At 38.5% G+C, this 12,798-nt stretch overlaps 1 protein-coding gene across 5 annotated transcripts in view; it reads right to left on the reverse strand.

Moving 5' to 3' along the window:
• Bank1 (B cell scaffold protein with ankyrin repeats 1) overlaps positions 1 to 12,798 on the reverse strand; it is a 272,779-nt gene that overhangs the window by 174,521 nt on the left and 85,460 nt on the right. For all 5 annotated transcript variants that reach the window (XM_006501484.4, XM_006501483.1, NM_001310749.1 and 2 more), the window contains one exon: positions 6,731 to 6,836. In XM_006501484.4, coding sequence (XP_006501547.1) covers positions 6,731 to 6,836 — 106 coding nt within the window. The remainder of the gene's footprint in view (positions 1 to 6,730; positions 6,837 to 12,798) is intronic.

Genomic DNA, 12,798 nt, shown 5'->3' on the forward strand with positions numbered 1-12,798 from the left:
AAAACAGGGCATCAAATCAGGGAGGGGTTGCCGTTCCAGAGTCAAAACTCTGACCCATAATTGTTCCTGTCTGACAGAACTCCAGGGATAGAAATGGAGAGGAGCCTGAGGAAAAGAAGGTTCAGCGACAAGCCCAAAGTGGGGTCCAGCTCAAGGGGAGATCCCAAGGCCTGACACTATTACTGAGGCCTTGGAGTGCTCACAAAAAGGGATCTATCATGACCACACTCCGGAAGATCCAACAGGCAGCTGAAAGAGTCAGATGTAGATATATGCACCCAAGCAATGGTCAGAAGTTGCTGACTCCTGCGGTTGAATTAGGGAAAGGCTGGAAGAAGCTGAGGAGGAGGACCATCGGTCTCAATTAACCTGGACTCTGTTGATCTCTCAAACACTGGACCATCAACCAGGCAGCATACACCAGCTGATATGAGGCCACCAACGCATACACAGCCGAGGACTGCTGGGTCTGGGTTCAGTCAAAGAAGATGCACCTAATCCTCTAGAGACTGGAGAACCCAGGGAGTTTCGAGGTCTGGTTGAGTAATGGGTGGGGGATGGAGACATCCTCATGGAGACAGAGGTGGGAGGTGGGGAGGAGGTATGGGATGTGGAACAGTTGGAGGATGGACAGGGTGGGTGAGGTGAATAAAATATGTAGTGTAAATAAATAAAATAAATGACAAAAACAAAAAAGAACCCCCCACAATTTTGTTATATAAACATGTGTTTACCAGGTATAGGATATGTGGATACTTCATATTGTTCACAGTGGCAGACTATTTGCCTCCTGGGTGCGCTGTCAGGTGTACGGTTCTGCCAGATGAAGGTAGTTTAATTCTAGGGACTCAAGAGGGGTATAAAAAAACCCAGAGCTCCAAGAGAGGAGGTGTGGTTGTTCCTCCTACTGGTTCCTGTTCCTACTAGTTTGTCAAGTGGTTGAGAGAAAAGCGACAAGAAGTTGGAGATGTCCTGAAGAGACCAAGATTAGATTTGCCTGAAGGAACTCAATGACCCAAATCAACAAGAAGTAGTCTAAAAGGAAATTAAAATTCCCTTTCCCCACTAACCTTCTTTCTCTCCTCCCTGGAGTGTTGGAAGGGACTAGGGTGCAATAAGGGTTGGAAGAACAGTAGGTGTACAAGGACCCAATAAAGTAGTAATATACCTACAGAGAAGCCTGACCCTCAGAGCAGCAAATGTCAGTGTGTTGATATGATCTTCTGCATCCTGAAGAACAAGATTCAAGAGGCATCGACTATGATGGAAACAAGATAAATGTTCAAATGGATCGTTTCCCTGTTGAAACGATAAATTTGCCTCTTCCTGCTGATGGAGTTTTCAGAAGTTCTTAAGGCAAGAGTGAACTTCTGTGGATTTTTCTAGTCCCAGCTTTTAGGCTCTTTATGACACTAATAGGACTGCACAGAGGCTTTTCAGCATTACTGTATTGTCTCTGGCCACATGTGGCAAGATTATCATTAGCTCAAACCTTATGCCAGCCACTCTCAGTTCATCAAACGCTAGGCAGGAAAATGACATGTGCACTGAAGTGATGGAGAGATGCACACTGGAGCAAGGACTCTGTTGATGACAGCCACAGGATACAGCTTGTCCCTGTAATCCAGAGGCCAGTAGGTTGTACTACAGACAGCAGAATCACAGAACTTACACTCCAAAAGCCCACCTGGAAATGTTTGCAACAAGGTAAAGTGTCCGAATATGATGAAGAAGAACACTACATTTTCAGCTTTCTTCTCAAAGGGATTAGAGATCAGATTTCAGATATATTTAAGCATATCTGAACAAAATTTAAACTATGTTCTTTGAAAAATTGTAGTTATAATAAAAATATGTACACACACAGCCTCCTCCAAAAAAAATAAAAATAATAATAAAAAAGAGCTAGGCTTCTTGTAAGTGACTTGATATCTGGCTCCTAACATCACTTCTGTATTGTGGGGATTAAATGGTAGCACAGGAACCTGTGAGGAATTAAGTTAACACATGTAAGGCATTTCATCTCCTGTTTGGTGCAGTTAAACATAAGTCACAGGAGCTGGCTGTGAATAGGAATAGCATTTGTTCTTGCAGTTTTGTTTTCTCTTCCCTTCTTGTTCCCTTCTCTTCCTAGAGGGAGAGAAAAGGTTGTTACTTACTGGGCTTAAATGAGCCAGCTTGCATTTCTTGGTGGGTGTATCAGTCTGGGAAAAATAATGTAGTTTCTTTTCCCCCCTAAACTAACTGCCTCTTTGACAATCAGCTAAATTATAGATCTTCCTGTTCATGACACAGAATACCCTGTATTACATAGACTGTAGCAGTACTATGAAGAACATAAGGGGATGAAGGAATTGTGAATAGCTGCAAGTGGTTCAGAAGTCCAAGTGGCTGAGAGCTACTGAACAATTGCAGCAATTGCGCTGGCCCAGCCTTCCCATCACCCAGCTGCATCCAGACTTTTTGGTGATGGACAAACCATGTGTATTCACATATAAACCAGAAACCAAGTAGCAGATCCTGAAAGTGATCCTGACTCCCAGTGATGCTCTTTGGAAGTCTTGGCTTTAGTATCTTACAAAGCTGCTCAGTGTAATTTTTTTACATCAGTTTCCCATTGCACAGTGATCTATCCACATACTAGCAAGTCCCAGATAAATCCAGGACTCTCCCAAGCTTGTTTGAAATGTTTCTTGTTCTCCTCCGAGTGAGAACTGTTTCCTTTTGGAACATCCCCCCCCCTCCCCAGGAGAAAAAATCATTTATAAGTCAATAGAAGAGCATTACAAAGAGAAGGTTGACACAGATTTAACCTCTTCTGTACATCTACCTTATTGTTACCCATCCACAGCTTTGTCTACTGAGGGTAAAGCATAAAACTGAATGCCAAATGAGGAAGTATGCTGTCTCATGATGATGAAATAACTAAGATTGGCTTGAAATAAAAAGCAAGAGTTACATTAGTGATGACTCTTTATTATTTTGCTATGCAGTCTTCTTTTAAAGGGGAATTTTAGGAAATTCTAGGTTCAGTTTCCTGACTTGTCTTTCATGAATAAAATGCTGAGTCATCATTAATATACCGCTTGCTTTTTAATAAACACAGATGTCTATGGGTCATCCTATGATTTATAGGTATGTTTGTGTTGAACACATTTTCAGTCTCTCATGCGTACATTCTCCTCACAATGCTGTGGCCTTCTCTTTATCTTAGCTAAAATATAAAGAAACAAACAATATATCTTTAATAATGAAATATTTCACCGATGAGTTGGAGACCTGTTCTGGGAAACACACTCAGGGTTATACTTGCTTTGATGTTTGCCTAACATTCAAATATGTTTAGTGTCTTACTCAAAAGAAGTGTTTTCCCCTTAATATTCTTAAGATTAATACTATAAAAAGAAGGGCATCTCAAACCTTTTCATCAATTCACCATGAACATGATGAGAGACAGGTGTGGGGGTCTTTAAGAGGAGGTATTTTGAAAATAGCATGGAAATATTTCAGTGTCAGGAAGATAAGTTGTTTTGTTGCTAAACAACATGTCCCAAAAAACATTTAGGAGGAAGGGGTTTAGTTTAACTTACAGTTTAGTTTACGATCAAGGGGAACCAAGGTAGGAACTCAAGGCAGGAACTGAAGCAGAGATCACGGAGAACTATGACTTGCAGGCTTGCTTCTCTGGATTCACAGCCTGGCTTTTTATGCACTCTAGGACCACCTGCCCAGGTGGCACCACTCATATGGATCATGAATCAAGCCCCATTGATTTGTCTACAGGCTAATCTGATGGAGGCAATTTCTTAACTGAGGTTCCTTCTTCCCAGGTGACTATTTTCTGTCAAGTTGAGCAACACTCAGTGGCACCTGGACTGAATCACATTCACATCTATCTTGTTATTTTATTGTGTTTATTGTATTACATTCATTTGTATTTCATACAGGAATCACTGTGTCATAAGTTTTATAGCATCCAATTTCCTAAGTATACTCAGCAATAAATCTGGATGAATTATGTTATCAATTGTCTTCTTTCTTTCAGTCTTTTGAAAAAAAAAACCTTACTTTATAAAATGTTTCATTTTAACTAAATGTTTTAATTAGATAATTTTCATCAAATTCTAATAATGGATTCCAACTTGCATTAGCCACCATTTTTATAACTTTTTCAAAGACAGACTAATAGATTTTCTTTGTCAAGAGAGACTGTGAGGATAGATTGGTTTTCTGGTATGTTTTTAAATACCTTAAGGCAGGTAAATGTGCCTGTACTTGGGATAACCTGGGAGTATAACCACTGATGATGCCCAGTGTCCTCACTAATTTGTGTTGAGCATGGTTTAGGCCTGTTGCATAACAAAAGTTCTGCAGGCAATTAAAGTACTCAGCCCTTGATACTTAAGCGAGGCCTGAGGGCTATTAGCACCATCTTTATCTATGTTTATTAGAAAGATATTTAAGACAATCTTATTGTGTCAGAGCCACACATTTAAAAGTTGTGATTCAACCCATTAAATATTCTCCATCAAAGAACATATAGGACCAATACTATTGTACCCTTTCTCACTAATCAAGTTGCCTTTATTTATGAATGAAATACCCTGACTGCCAGAAGGAGAAAAGATTTAGGTTGACCTTGGTTTAAAGAGACAGGGAAGGGCTGGGATTCTCCACTCCCACTGAAGCCGATGTGGCACTTACCCTAAAACCTCCCCATCAGCCTGATCTGCAAAGCCTCAGCTGCCTTTCAACATCAGCAATTTGGGAACTAAGGCTGTAACCCGGGATGCCTGAAGAACATTTCAGATTCAAACTGGAACACACATGAACTCAAAAATTCTCATTCTTTTAATTTTATTTAGAATTCTCCTATGAAATGAAAGACCTAAGGCATTCTTCCCCATCTCCATGACCCAACTTCATAAATCTAAACAAAGATAACACTGAAAGAGTTTATTCCAGTTCCATCTTCACATTTGTGCACACACTTTCACTCATCTAGAATTCTGCTTTCCTTTCTCTCTCATCATTGCGACTCATCATTTGTTGCCTAAAGTCCTATCTCTGAAGCAGACAATGAAAATTAATGTACATATTTCCCTTCTAATGCCATAGGCCAAAAAGTATGCTGCATTGTTTAGATAATACCTGCATATTAGCTTGTTTTATTATAAGTATCTTGAATAGAAAAGATCATGCTATATTCCTTTTCTGTCCTAATTTGGTACCTTATTTTGTATGAGAATTACATAATTAATCCTTTTCACTACTCTTATATTTTAAAAAAAACTGTATGTCTCTGGTGTTTCCCTGTAATATATCCTATGATTATTCCACCATTCACACCTTTATCTGCTTCACAATCAGCTGGGCTTTGGGATTCTTCTTGGTGCAGCCTTGAATCCTGAATGGCTCATACTAAATCTGTTTAAGGAGCACAGACACCAGCCAGAAAATGCCTTATCCTTTACATGTTAGTATGCAAATGGTACACTTCTCATATTGCTTAGCCCTGTGCCTGCCTCAGTCACCACTGCACCTATCTTATATTTCAGTGCTTTACAGATGCTGGATAGTAAGTGAATTAGAAAGATTATTTCATTAAACTAAGCAGGAACAAAAGTTCCTAATTATTCCTATTTCTAAAATAGACCATGATGTCACAGTAATATTTGGCTATAGAACTTTAATAGGTAGCTCTTATCTATCTTCATATTTTTGTATTTTGTATCATACAAAAATAACTAATAATTATAGAAAATATTCATGAAGAGGCCAGTGTGATGACTCAGAAACTCGTGTTACTCATACATGGAGCAACACCTTGAAATCTCAGTGCCTTTCTTGAGATCCAATGGGAAAGAAGAAAATTGATACCCACAAGTTGTCATCTGATTTCCACACGCCATACCCACACACATGTACAAATAAGATTTAGAATTTTTTAAAACAAGGAGACCCCCATTTTGTGAAATAAAAACCCACAATTCCTTAAAATTTACAATTCACATATAACTGCAACAAACATCAGATGGAAAACCATCTATTTACATACTACTATATATTTCTGTTATTCAATATCAAAAATAATAAAACCAGCAAGACAATCATGGTTAAATTAATTTCTGGTTGTCACATTAATATGTGTGTCAAAATTTACATAACCATTGATCTTAGAATATTAAGTTATTTCAGTTTGGGGCATTTATAAACAGTGATGTTATAAATAAAATTCATCACATATGTCCTTATTCAAACATATCCTTATAATAAACATTAGGAGGTAAGACTACTAGTATTAGAAACTACACACAGTTGTCCAACATGGAATAAGTACATGGAACCATAAATGTTTGAACTACTGGGGTTGACACAATAGATGAGTAGATAAAGTACTTTGTGGGCAAACCTGAGCTACAAGTTCAGTCCCCTATGTAAAGGTAGATGGAGAGAACTGACTGCTGAAAGTTGTCTTCTGCCTCCTGTGTGTGTGTTCATGCTTACATTCACATATAAACACCACACATGCATGCATGGGCATGAGTGTGCATAGTGCATGCGTGTGCATACACAGCTATATACTAATAAGGCATATTTAAATTTTGTTCTACTTCAAGAGCAAGGAGTTTTATAAAACAATAAGCTGCTTCTTTGGCTTTATCATTTCTTAAGTGGTTGCAGAGATTGGAATATAATAAAATGAATGATACCACTGAAAAATACTCACGTTCTTTTTGAGGGTAAGTTTCAGCTTGGAGATGTTTGAATTCATAATATGGTATCTCACGCTTGAATATAGATGCAAGAACATTATCAAGTTCTTCGATGCTTTTCTGTTTTCAAATGAAAAGGAAATTTAAAATTAGCCAAGAGGATGCTTGTGTTCCAGTGAATGGCCCTGCACTAATGCACATATAGGTAGTACTAACTAGACTGATGGGTTATAAATAAGAAAGACATGATGTTAGGAGTGGGACATTTTGGGGGTACATGAGAACTGGAGATGAGAATGGGGAGTATATATATGGAAACAGGAAAAAAAGACAAACAAAAAGTTGGAAAACTCCAAAAATTAGGGAGTTAAGTAGTTGGTAACATCATGATTCCAAGTTATGCTCCCATCCTCTCACATTTATACCTATAGATTAGTGATGCTCCTAGTCTCCATGAGTGATGTCTTTTAGTTCCGTGGGGGATAGTTGGTACAGAAGCTCATAATTGGCCAAAATACTGAGAAAAGTGGATGCTGGAATGCTGAGGCTTAAATGAGACAGCTCTATGCCCAGTCCAATGGCTCAGGAAACATCCCAGAATAAGAAGCCTGGAAGATGTGCAGCTGAAAGATGCTTTCTGGATATGACATAGCTGCTGAACTCAGGAAACCACTGCAGCTACGGGGATCTTCACAAGATTGATCAAGTCAACATTTCGTCATGGATGGGGAAGGGGTCCACGAGGTCCCACTTCTCCATGATAGACTACTGGAAGTTAACAGTTGTTGTGGGGTGGATTATCATTTCTTCAGCAGAGAAGTCACTCATGTGAACATAGAAAGTGGGAGGCAAGTGGGATAATGGGTGACTTGTGGTGTTGATGGGTATTATCAGCTACACTGATTCACTTGTGTTCAGGAAAGCAAGAACTCTAGAGTTGTCTTCATATATTTCATGGCTAAAACTCTCTCACAACTACATTTAGTGATAGGATGGGTTAGAGCCTGTTTTGTGGACCGGTGCACCCCCAGCTTTCATCAAAGGAGCCTCTCCTTGCACTGGATGGTAATTAACATGGAGCCTCTCGGCTGGTCAATGTACAGAGAATAGACTGGGAAGTTCTCAATCCTAAATGGGGCATGCATAGTCCAGTCTGTGCTGGTCAGTGTTATGTCAGCTTGACACAGAGAGGAGGGAACCACAGCAAGAGGAACTGTATTAAAAGGTCACAGCACTGGGAAGATGAGAAGCACTACTTTAAACAGGCAATCTCTCTCTGTCTCTGTCTCTCTGTCTCTCTGTTTCTCTGTCTCTGTCTCTCTGTCTCTGTTTCTGTCTGTTTCTCTGTCTCTGTCTCTCTCTGTTTCTGTTTCTCTGTCTCTGTCTCTCTCTGTTTCTCTGTCTCTCTCTCTGTTTCTCTGTCTCTGTCTCTCTGTCTCACTGTCTCTCTCTGCCTCTGCCTCTGTCTCTCTCTCTCTCTCTCTCTCTCTCTCTCTCTCTTTCTGTTTACCTCCAAGAAGTTTGGAAGTTAGTTTAAAAAGCATTATTTTAATGGATAAATCTTAAGGAAAAGCAATAGATTCTCCTTAGGCAACTTAATCTTTCTAACTTTTGAATGAGTCATTTCATTCCATTGAAACCATGAATACTGAAATAATCATTAAAGTTCAAGGCAACCTAAGATTTATTTCAAATTTTGTATATCTTGCTGATGAGATATGTATAGAATCCTCCCCTTAACTGACTTGCAAATAATATGACAGGAAAAAAAAAGTTTTGAAATCTTGTTTCTCCAGTTCTGATTTGTGAGTCTAAGAAATATATTACTGATACACATCATATGTCAACACTAGTGAGTAACTGTGTGAAATATCCAGTAACTACTATTGGTTTTTCCCCACACTCTTTGACCGAGTTCTTAGACATCAATGAAATGGAGTCACCCCAACCTAGACAGAAGTCTGCATAGCACTCTATGGAATGAGCTTCTCATGGCAGCTTTTCTCTGCTTGAACAAATGCATCAATCTGTTTTCACTTCCAAAAAAATTAAACTGAGAACACATAGCTTTTAAGGTATTTGGAATGTATGTTTTGCTACTGTAATACAGAGATGCAAATGGACAATGGCTTAAACAAAGCCAAGGCCTGTGCCTCTTAAACATAGAAACCAGCAATCAGAGCCCAGGGTTAATGTAGCATCCTTCTGTGACTGAGGATCTAGTCTTGTGCTAGGATTAACTGCTTTCCATTGTCTTTACAGTTGAGGATGGCTTATCTGTTACTCCTATGTTGGCCTTTCAGACAACCAATAGGACAGTGCCAGGAAAACATGGCTACCTGATATGAATGCTTCTAAATTTCCATCTGGCTTTTCATGGACATACTATGCCATTGAGTTTTACTTAGACATACGACTGTTTACAGAATGCAGAGAAGAAACTGTAGTATTTGTCTGCTTGGCTAAGAATGTTATATCATAATATAATTAAGGATAGTCATAAGAAAACAGATTAGAATCTAGAGAGCATTTTATCATAATCATAAACTATAACCCAAAGGCACTGACTATCTCCTGCTTATCTATTACCAATAGTTTGTAACAACTTATCACTAAATCTATAACAAAATAAGACAAGAGTTTAAACAATTATAACACTAACATATTCAAAGAGGTATGGCTTATAAAAAGGATGGCACACTTTCTTCTTAAAGGAGTTTTGGCACATTCCTTTTGGCTTGTTTGGAGAGCCATTTTCCAATCCTGTGACAGCATTGGTCTCATTACTCCTGTTCCTACAGTCATTATCTTTGACCATAATCCTTCAATGGCCTCTCATTTTATGCTTCCGTCAGAAGCATTAATATTTCAGCTATGCTCCACTAACTCCTCAAAAGTCTGTGCCTGTGTTATAATGGCTGTTGGAACACAGAGCTCTAATTATTTGGTGATTTGAGACTGGGAGGGAAGCTTAATGTGTGCCATTCTCTGACCCCTTCATTCATTTGTCCAACAAAGTGGATATCAAGCAATCACATGCCTAGCAATACCTGTGGTTCTGAAGATGAAATAGAAACATGAATAGGTAATTTTGTGCTTTGGAGCCTTGAATAAAATAACAGACATTAATTTGAGAAATAGTCTACATTTTGGAGTACATCAAGTTACATGTCATCAGTATTATGAAGAGATAAATTAGGGGAGTATAGGAGAATGTCACTGAACAAACACACTGGAATTAAAATTTTGTGGATGAGTTAGAATGAACTAAGTGAGGTTAGTGAAGAAGAAAAGAAGGCGTCTGTAAAGGATATGTGCAAAGGCCCTGTGGCAGACTACAGAACCTGGCCCAAGAAACAAAATAACACCATACCTGGTAGGTGTAGGAAGAAGAGGAGTAAGATTAACTTGTACAGAAAAGTAGAGTCAGTGTCTGCACAGCTATTATTGCTCTTGTTAAACATTCTCAATGTGTATAAGTTGAGAACATTTTTACCTGATATGGGTGTATGCATATGGAAGCCAGGATCCAACACCGGTTGTCTTGCTCTGTTGATCACCACCTACCCATTGTTTTCAGAAAGGGCCACTCACTGAATCTAGATCTCATCAATTTGACAAACTCCAATAATAATAATAATAATTATTATTATTATTATTTTCAATCTGGATGTGGAATAGTGACTAGCAGAGAAAGAGAAGTGTGAAGGTGGCAGCCATAGGAGGCTGAGTAGTGGGTTCACAAGAGTACTCACTGCAGAGGTAAGCTCTAATATGCAGAGCACAGTGCAGTGGCCGCAGCTAAGCATAACCTACTCCACATTGAGTGAAGGCCATAAGGAGTGGAGCCAGTGGTGTGCAGATGAGAGATGATCTGGAGGAGAGAATGCTCATCACCTGCGTATCAGTGTGCACTGGACACATTGGAATACCACATTATGTCCCTCAATGTGTACCATTGTTAAATTTTAATTTAAAAAGAAGACACAGAGAGCCTCCCATATTCTCAAGTCAGAGCACTTGAAAGGAGAATTTTTATAATATAGCAATTGAACATTTCATCATGGAACATAAAACTTATGGAATATTCGTGTTTGAAGAAACCCCAGAGAGCAAGTATTCTAGATTCCTCATTGGACACCCGAAAAAGTCTTTTAGCATGAAAGAAACCAATCTTCCTCAAACTAAGTGGTTGCTATTTTAATAAGGAATTACATTGCATGCTCATGATCAACCCAAATCTCTGAAGCTAGTCAATAGCAAAGTGCAGAACTCGTGGTTCATTGCAATACTGAAACATGAAGGAGAATGAGAGCACAATTCTTCATCTGTCTGGTCCAACAGACTTCTGAGAGTTGGAGATTGCATGAGCAGCAGGTATTTTTAGAGGTTTCTTTCACTTCTCTCATTACCTTCTTTGCATACTGGGTCGATAGTTTTTCACTAAGTTATTCAAATAATATTAAAAAAAGAAGGTGTCACTAAGTTTTCTTCATATTTTGAAGTAATAAATGCTAGTTGTGACCCATTCACAAGGACGTAACTGTGGAAAAGATGATGGCTTTACAAAGATGAAGAACATAGCCAAGTTTAACCAAGTGTGATGAGGGGAAGGGGGCAGGAAGAATAGTGCTGAAATATATTTCTGCATAATACGAGCACATAGCAACCTCAAAAGTATACTAAGTTGAATGGTGATATACTGAAGAAACATGGAGGAATGCTCTGCTAAGAGATGGTTCTGGCAAAGCTTTGCGACCCGTTATCATATGCATAGAAATGAGTTTGACTATTCCTGTCCTTTGAGAACATCAAACTGGCTGCACCTGAGCTCTCTGCATTTGCACCCTGCATCAAAAGGGACTGGTGAGAATAGGAAGGTTAGCAATGACCTTCTGAGACCGATAAGGGTCTACTGGAAGTTTCAGAAAATTACTAGAAAGAAAAGGGGTTCCCAGAAGAGAATGTTTAAAAGAAACAATTCCGAGCACAAGCCTAACTAGGTAAAGAGATTCTCCTTAAGATAATTAATAGCACAAGAAGCACACTAAGTGAATGTCCAGTGTTAGGTTCCCAAGTCATGAGCAAGATGACTGATAATTGCTATATTTTTTTATCATTTGACCTGGCTTCACTTATGTACCTTATTTACTGATTTCTTTTAAAAAGATGACACTTTGCTGTCCCCAAGACACTTGTGTAAATAGGACGAAATTCTCCCAGGTTTTAATTATTTTGGTGAAAGAGAAATTGCAGTATCTCTACCTCTGATATTTGAATCTTAATTATCCCCCAAATTAAGTTTAGATATTGTGTTCTGTTTGAAGAGCCCATGCTGTCTGTGTTATGTGATGCACTATGAATTGAGCCTTTATTAGGCTTTGGCTGGGATTTTAATATTTATCACGAAGGGAAAAAAAATGATGAACTGACCTAAGAAGTAGATCGTTAAGTTAATTGAGGTAAAGTGTTCTAAACCTTAACGGACATTACTAGAACAAAACAAAATCAGCTCTTTCTTTAATTCTTTATTAAAACTCATAGAATGATTACGTTGTCCTGTTGTTTAATAGCTTTTAAGTATCATATAAAGTCTCCTATTGTGAGTTCTTGGAAAACTGAAGAACAAAACCCTCAGATTTCTCATTAACTACTCTTTCCTCAAACTCACACTGGGTTTAGATGCCCAATAGCATTTAAGTGGCTATAGAAGAGTCCTGTTAATAATTTCAGATAATATTATTATCTGCCATTGAGCCCTGTGAGAACTTTACAGCACATTTTACAATATGTCATTTCAGCCAAGCACGCAGGGTGTTGACAAACCCACACTTGCTGGGACATTTTCTTACAAATAAGCAATAATTATGGTCAGTATGATTACAATGTGTGTTGCTTTTTGAATAGTGGTATTCAATTGGCCATTTGCAAAGTATACAAATTATTGGGTTTTGTGACAGCATCATAAAGAAGGAAAAATCACTCTAGTGTTCTATCTGAACTCACAAAAGCAGTTTGTACCTGACTGACCTTAAAACACACCAAGGGAATGTCTCCACAGTTCTTCCTCCAACAAATGTAG

This window comes from Mus musculus, chromosome 3 (genome assembly GCF_000001635.26).
Source record: "Mus musculus strain C57BL/6J chromosome 3, GRCm38.p6 C57BL/6J".
Lineage (NCBI taxonomy): Eukaryota > Metazoa > Chordata > Mammalia > Rodentia > Muridae > Mus > Mus musculus.